General features: G+C 39.5%; 1 protein-coding gene across 1 annotated transcript in view; it reads right to left on the bottom strand.

The window, feature by feature from the left end:
* The window catches only part of LOC104988663 (sialic acid-binding Ig-like lectin 5), an 11,750-nt gene extending 4,110 nt beyond the window's left edge, over window positions 1-7,640 (bottom strand). The window contains exon 1 of the mRNA XM_010840050.1: window positions 7,351-7,640. Coding sequence (XP_010838352.1) covers window positions 7,351-7,404 — 54 coding nt within the window. The 5' untranslated portion in view covers window positions 7,405-7,640. The remainder of the gene's footprint in view (window positions 1-7,350) is intronic.
* Between the last annotated feature and the right edge of the window lie 772 nt (window positions 7,641-8,412).

The following is an 8,412-nucleotide window of genomic DNA, read 5'->3' on the forward strand; positions in this document are numbered from 1 at the left end:
CCCCCCCCGCCAGGTCAGAGGACTGAACACCTGCAAAGTGTAAATATCCTGGAAGAAAAACCAACCAAAGGAGGCTGGGAACATCATGTACCTTCAAAAAACAAGTATTAGAACACTTTGATCAAGAGTTTTAAACCAAGCATGATAAACGCACTAAGAGGAGTAAGTGCTGACGTTACATCGTGAACGTGAGAATAAGAAATTACGCTACTCTCTCAATCCCTCCCATCCTCTCCTTCACCAGCAGTGTCCAACATGAGTCTGTTCTCTCTCTGTATTATCATATGTAAATGAGATAGCAAGTGGGAAGTTGTTGTATAACACAGGGAGCTCAACCTGGTGCTCTGAGACAACCTAGAGGGGTGGGAGGGAGGTTCAGGAGGGAGGGGACACATGTATACTTGTGGCTGATTTATGTTGTTAAATGGCAGAAACCAACACAGCACTGTAAAGCAATTATCCTCCAAAAAAAAAAACAAACAGGAAAAGAAATTATGTACATCACTCAGTAACGATGTAATATCTCCGAGTGGTGACATATTGTAACTAGACAGCATGGTGATCATTTTGAAACAGAAATATCGAATCACTTATACTTCAAAAACAAGAAACAAGCAAACCCCCAGAAAAAGAGATCAGATTTGTGGTTGCCAGAGGCAGAAGATGGGGATGGGGAAACTGAATCAAGGTGGTCAAAAGGTACAAACTTCCAGTTATAAGATAAATAAGTATTAGAGAGGTAATGTAGAACGTAATCATTAGAATTAGCTCTGCTGTATGTTATATATGAAAGTTATTCAGAGTAAATCCTAACTGTTCTCATTGCAAGGAAAATATTTTTTTCTATTTCTTTAATTTTTTGTCTATAGGAGATGATGGATGTTCACTAATCTTATTAGGCTAGTCATTTCATGATGTATGTATATCAATTCATTATTCTGTACACCTTAAACTTATACAATGCTATATGTCCAATATATCTCAGTAAGACTGGAAAAGAAAATTATACATATCAGTAATTATGTACATAAGATGTAAAACAAGAAGTTATGTAATCGTGTAAGTTACATAAAAAGGAAATGTGTGTGCAGTTCTGTAAAACATGGAAATATGATGTCTGAGATATAAAAATAGGAAGAATCCAATGGTGGGATGACGAATAGAATAAATACAATTGAAGTACATCCGGGAGCTAGAAGAACCTTTGAGTCTCCCATAGAAGGAAGCAGGGGAGGATGAAGAACAGAACATGTGAAAATGAAAGTTATGAATGATGAAAGAACTAGAAAATCTCAACATTCAGATGATAATGGTCCCCAAATGACATGCTTTCTCGGGGGGGGGGCCACACCACTGGCATGTGGGATCTTAGTTTCCCGGCCAGAGAGCAAACCTGTGCCTCCACACTGGGAGCATGGAGTCTTAACCACTGAGCCACCAGGGAAGTCCCAGTAGTCCCCAAACGAGATAAAAATGAAACCAAAAGAGGAAGAGATAATTGGACAAAAATAGTGGAGATAAAATTGTCAGAATTACAGAAAAAGTAAACTACATCAGCACAAAGTACCTCGCAAACACAAGAAAAAAGACAAGGAAAAGTCCACAGCCAAATAAAGTACAGTTCATCTCAAGACTGTCAAAACTAAGGAGAAACATGCAAATGTTTCCAGGGAGAATGAGTGGATTACCTGCCAATGTGTGAGACTTGAGACCTCTAACAGGGATACCCGGTACAAGAAAGAGTGAATCAAGTGTTCAGAGTATCCAAAGGAAATCACCTTGATCCTGGAATTGAGAGCCTACCAAATGAAATTCAATTGTGGGGGCATAAAAATATTTCAGATACAAGTCTCAATACAGGAAATACCAAGTTAAAAACATGTTAGGAGAAAGAACTCAAATACAAAGAATGCAAATAAAAATAAGAAAACTAAGAAACCACACACAATGAATGTAAGATACAAAGGTGATCAGATTGCCTCAGTAAAATGTGTAGCTGTCTATTTTGTTTAATGATCAGAGAATAGAAAAATGTTGAGTGTGTTCATAATTACGCAGAATGAAAACTGGAGATCTAGAGAAAGAGCCAGCATGGCTGTAGAAGGTGGATGGAGGGGACACCAAAAGATATAACAGCACTCGAGTTCTTTTTGTTAGGTGTAAGACAGAGATGTTACTTTTTTTTTTTAATAAGAGAGGAGAAAATGAAATGTTTAAAAAAAATGGAACCAAGCAAAAGGAGAAGGTGAAATAGCACAAAGAAATCCACGTATATCAAGAACCACAATAAATACAAATAGCGTGAACTTGACACAGGATGTCAAGTTGGATTTTCAAATACCTGGTTATAGGGCTTCCCTGGTGGCTCAGTGGTAAAGAATCTGCCTGCCAATGTAGGAGACACAGGTTCGATCCCTGAGTCCAGGAAGATCCCACGTGCCTCATGGCAAATAAACCCTTGCACCAGAATTACTGAGCCTGTGCTCTAGAGGCTGAGATTCACAACAAGAGAAGCCATCGCGATGAGATGGCACCACATCCAAAGAATACCCTTGCTGGCCACAGCTAGAGAAAAGCTTGTGCAGAGCGAAGGCCCAGCACAGCCAAAAATAATAAATAACATTAAGAAAAAACAAACTTAGTCATATACTATTCAAAAGAATCATTGCTAAAGCATTAAAAAAAAAAGTTAGAAGTGGGTGGGAAGAGGAAAGGATGGAAAAATACCAGATATCTAACCAACCAATGACAAAGCGGTGTGTCTATCTTAAGATCTAACCAAATAGATTTGAAACAAAAAGTATCACTAGACAGAGACAATCACAAGATGTGGTTAAATGTGAGAAGATACGATACTTCTAAACTATACCCTTTTAATTTAAAAGTACATCACCTGTAAGAAATATATTTGATAAAACTCCAGGGGAAAATTGACAAGTAAACTGTCATAAGAGTTCAGATAATGATAGTTTAGGAAGACCTATTAGTAAAGATTTGGATTTGAACAATACAATGAACACACACTGGCCTATTGACCTTAGTTGGAATTTATGAAATAGAGTGTATATATATATACTTCTTAAGCATACAGGAACTATTTACAGAAATTCTTCACATAACCAAGTCACAGATAAAGTCTCAACAAAGTTAAAAAGTAAATATCATCAAAACAATGTACTCTGACAAAACCCAATTTAGTTAGAATTTAAGGATGGAAAGATGTTTTAAAATCCCCATACATTTGGATTTTTTTTATTAAAATTTTTTAAATTTATTTATTTGGCTGCACTGGGTCTTAGCTGCAGCATGTGGGATCTAGTTCCCTGACCAAAGATCGAGCCTGGGCCCCCTTCATTGGGAGCTCAGAGTCTTAGCCATTGGTCCACCAGGGAAGTCCCCTACATTTCAATTTTTAAAAATCCCCAATAATTTAAGATTCCTAAAAAAGTCACAATAGGTTTTTGCAATGTTTAGAACTGAATGGTATTAAAATAACACATTTCAAAATGTGTGAGGTGAAATTAAAGTGGTGTTCTGAGAGAAATGTATCCATAAAAACTTTTATAATGAAAGAAGGGTGCTATATATTAATAAGCTAAGTTGTTGTTGCTTAGTTGCTAAGTCCTGTCTGACAAACTCTTTTGCCAGAGTACTATGAAGTGTAGCCATACCAGGCTCCTCTGTCCATGGGATTTTCCAGGCAGGAATACTGGAGTGGGTTGCCATTTCCTTATCCAGTGAATCTTCCCGACCCAGGGATCAAACCCGGGTCTCCTGCATTGCAGGAGGATTCTTTTCACCAGGGAAGCCCCCAATGGGGAATTAATCCTAATTAAACAATATGCAATTAAGAGAATACTACTCATAACCTTTTGTCAACAAATTATAAAACTTAGATGAAATGAACAAACTGTTATCTCTAACACACTGTTTGTGTGTTAACGGACACACAAAATGACTGAGTTAGAAAAACCACATATAAAAACAAGGGCAGACCCAGGCGGCCTGTACAAGTGATACTTATTAATCATTCAAGAAGCAGATCATCTCAATTTTACACACTCTCTTTCAGATAATATTAATAGAAAAAATGGAAAGATTCTACAATTCCTCGATATTATCTTGATACCCAAAGAAGAAAACAACAACAGGAGAAAGGAAGACAGAGGTCCATGTCACTCTTGCATACAGATGCAAAAGTGCTCAACAAAATATTAACAAACTGAATCTACCAGAGTTTTAGAAAAAGAAAAAAAACACTCACTGTGAACAATTTCATCTTTTCTCAGGAATGCTAGTTTCAAAATAGAAAATGTTGAACCGTTTCGCTCACCACTGGTAACAAATTATAGGGAAAATCATGTCAGTGGATGTATCTGAAAAGTTCAACTGAGATGTATGATATAAACATAAAGTTATTTAGTGATAGAAAAGAACTTCCTCAGCCTGATAAAGACTATCCATACAAGCCACGACAGTTAAAAGCAAGAATATCACAAATTTTTCAGATGGTATCTTTATCTCTGAAAACGGATGGTTACAAGTAAGATATAAGAATTTTCCAGCTATCAAAGCAACAAGAATCTAAATGACACTCAAGACCAATTTGAGATATTTTTAAATTACAAAATAAATCCTCACACTTAAAAAGAATTGTTTTTCATTCTGCACATAGCAATGAGCAATCAGAAAAAAGCATGTACAGTAGTAGCAATAACTAGTATTTAGGAAGAAAAAAATTTTTTAAATACTAGTTATTGTTATAGAATAACTAGATGACCAAGACCTGTGTGAAGAAATTCTCCATCTTTCTTGAAAACATTTTTTTTAAAGACTTAAATGAATAGAGATAATCTGTTCTCTTGGATTAGAAGACTTGAATCCACAAATACACTCTTCCTGGATTGACCTATAGGTTCAATGCAATTCCAATCAAAACTCCAACAGGAGTATTTTGGGGAACTTGACATACTGATTTTAACATTTAAATAGAACAGCAGAGGCCCAAGAGTAGTCAAGACAACTTTGAAAGAAGAATCTGGAGAAGGACTTGCTCTATCAGATACCAGGACTTATTTTTGAGCTTATAGACTGTTGAATGTAGACACAGTTTTGACTCAAGGACTCTAAAATTGATCATTGGAATAGAAGAGGTCACAGAAAGAGGACCACCCACATTTGGAATTTTGATGAATGGCAGATCCACAGGGGAGGAAGTGAAGGACTATTTTGCAAAAAAAGAAGGAACATATATAGGTCAACACTGTACACCACACAGAAAAGTCAACTTCCCATAGATGAAGTCTTTAAATGCCAAAAGAAAAACAGAAAACTTTTAGTAGAAACTATCCTTGAATATCTTTCTACATCTTAAGATGGGAAAGAATTTCTTAAACCCCAAAGTTCTTATTACAATTAAGAACTTATTATCAAACGTCACCTTTAAAAAGGTAAAGTATGAGCTACTCACTGGGAGAAGATATTTACAATGTATATAATCTTTTAAAAAGCATAAAAATGTATAAAGCTCTCAAATTTAATAAGAAAAGGTCAAACATTCAGTAGGAAAATGGGCTGTCAATGAGACCAGGCATTTTATGGAAAAGATGTTCATATGCTGCTGAAGCTGTAGAGAGATTTTCATCTTCATTGGTAACCAAGGAAATGCAAATCAATACCATAATGAGAATGTGAGATGACTGAAAAAAAAAATTGAGAAAACCAAGTGTTGGAGAGATTGTAGATCAACAGAACCTGATAGGCATAGATGAGAGTATGCGTGAACACAGTTGCTTTGGAAAATATTGCCATGATCTTCTAAATAGGAACTTTACAGACCCTATGACCTAGTAATTAAATTCCTAAGTAATGCTAAAGGAAAACTCTTGCATGTGAATACAATGAGACACGAATAAGGAATGTTTGTAATTGCAACACCAGGAAACAACTCCAATGTCCATCAATAGGAGCTTAGATAATAGACATAATCATAAAATGCATCATTATACAATGGGGAACTGCAACTTTGTGCAAAAACATGAATGAATCTTTGCTATATAAGACTGCGTCTACTGGGCAAGTCCAAGAAGCATACCCGGCACATGACACCCTTGGAAGGTTCAGAAGCAACTAAAGAGTGTATATTTGGGGTAAACATATATGTGGTAACACCAGCATCAAAAGATTCAGAGCAGTGGTTACTGGGGGCGGGTCAGAGTAGAAGGGTAGATGAAAGTTATCATCAGTGTTTTAAGTCTCAGGTTGGATGGTAGATTTACACGTGTTTATCATATCATGTGTAACGATGAGTAAGTAAAAGTGAATACTGCTTGTTCCATTGATACTAGCTCGGTGATGAACAAAGCATTTTGGATAATTCCATTTAGGGCAACACAAGCCCAGTTTTTAAAAAGGGAACAGGGGTCTTGCTGGACAGGGATGGTGTGAGAGAAAATTACAGCCCTCGTTCTCAAGGACTTTACATATACGATGAGAAGGTGGAGACAGGTCAATGCACTGATGTTGTGTGATGTAACACAGGGTGTCGGGGATGGACACAGGACTTGGTGGATGGAGAGAAGGAAGGGAGAAGGCAAAGGTTCCCAGAATAAGAGATGCTGAGCTTGCAGCTGGAAGGAGGCAGCGAGGTGGATGGTTGAACTGCGAAAGGGAGGGCAGCTCAGGTAGTGAAGGGAAAGTTGCTCAGTCATATCTGACTCTTGGCAACCCCATGGAGTGTATAGTCCATGGGATTCTCCAGTCCAGAATACAGAGTGGATAGCCATTCTCTTCTCCAGGATATCTTCCCAACCCAGGGATCAAACGCAGGTCTCCTGCATTGCAGGTGGATTCTTTACCATCTGAACTACCAGGGAAGCCTAGTTCAGGTAGAAGGAACTGTATATTCAAAGACTCCGAGTCATAAGGGAATAGATCTCTCTGGACACAGGGAGAAGGCCAGTGTAGCTGGACCCTAGGGCAGGACCAGTGGCTGGAGCGGCCGTCAGGGGAGACGCCAGGAAAGACATCATATATCAGACCAACGATTATGACTTGATTCTCTAAGCATTGGGAGCAACAGCTTTGAGACTCCAGAACGGCTGGAAAGTACTGGTTTGGGGGGAGATAGTTCTAGCAGCCTGTATCCAGTAAAGAAGTGAATAGGCTCAGTGGTCAGCAGAGCACCACTGGGCCTGGGAGATGAAGGGGAAGAACCGAAGGGAAGCCAGCTCCCAGGTGTCTGCCTGGGGGAGCAGGCAGGAGCAGGAACTACTGATGGACTTAGCCTGAGTCTGCCAAATGGACATGCCTGGGGCCCCCACAGCTGGAGAAGACGCCCGCATCACTCACCCAGGCGACGGTACCCATGACCGGGTCTTCATCATCCACACCCTCTGGTCTCATGGCTGCCTGCTTTCTGCGGGCTTTCAGTCTAAGAGAAGAAACCGGTGTGCTGCAGTCAGGGCGGCTCAGACAAAGGTGGGCAAGCTGCCTCCCACTGCCCTCCCACTGCCCCCAGTACGACGGCTCGGGTATCCAGACCCTGAAACACTGGACTCAGAGGCCTTCCTGACACGGAAGTAAGTGCTTCATCTTCTTGGATGACCAGGACTTTGGCCAAGACTGAATTTCCATCACTAGAGACTTGACTTACAAACTTGTACATGAATGTCATTATTATTGACACATGGTGGCCAAAACAACCCAAATGTCCATCAGTGGATGAACGGATGAGTAGATGAATGAGTAGCTGAATGAGTAGCTAGTAAATGAATGAGTAGATGAATGAGTAGCTCCATTCACTCAAGGGAACATTGTTTGGAAATAAAAAAGAATGATGGAGACGTCTCTGGTGGCGCGGGGGATGAGAATCCGCCTGCCAATGCAAAGGACACAGGTTCAATCCCTGGTCTGGGAAGATTCCATGTGGCTCTGAGCAACTAAGCCTGTGTGCCACAGCTACTGAGCCTGCGCTCTAGAGCCCTTGAGCTGCAATTCTGGAAGCCCGCACATCTTAGAGCCTGCACTTTGCAATAAGAGAAGCCATGGCAATGAGAAGCCTGTGTACCACAACCAAGACCCAGCACGGCCAAAAATTAATGAATTAATTTTTTTTTTAAAAAAGGAGTGAAGGACTGCCATGCATGAACATTCAAAACATCACGTAAAGTGAGAGAAGTCAGTCACATGGGACCACATATTTTATCACTGCCCTTATTTGAAATGTCCAGAACAGACAACTCTAGAGAGATGGAAAACAGCCTAGCGTTTGCCTAGGGCAGAAGGTGGAACGGAGGGGATGATCAGGGGTGTGGATTTCCTTTTGGTTTCTCTTTCATTTGGGGCTAATGCAAAAATTCTGTCAAAATCACTGTCAAAGACACGCAGTTCTGAATAGACTAAAAGCCAATG

Source organism: Bison bison, unplaced genomic scaffold (genome assembly GCF_000754665.1).
Source record: "Bison bison bison isolate TAMUID 2011002044 unplaced genomic scaffold, Bison_UMD1.0 scf7180017846527, whole genome shotgun sequence".
Classification (NCBI taxonomy): domain Eukaryota; kingdom Metazoa; phylum Chordata; class Mammalia; order Artiodactyla; family Bovidae; genus Bison; species Bison bison.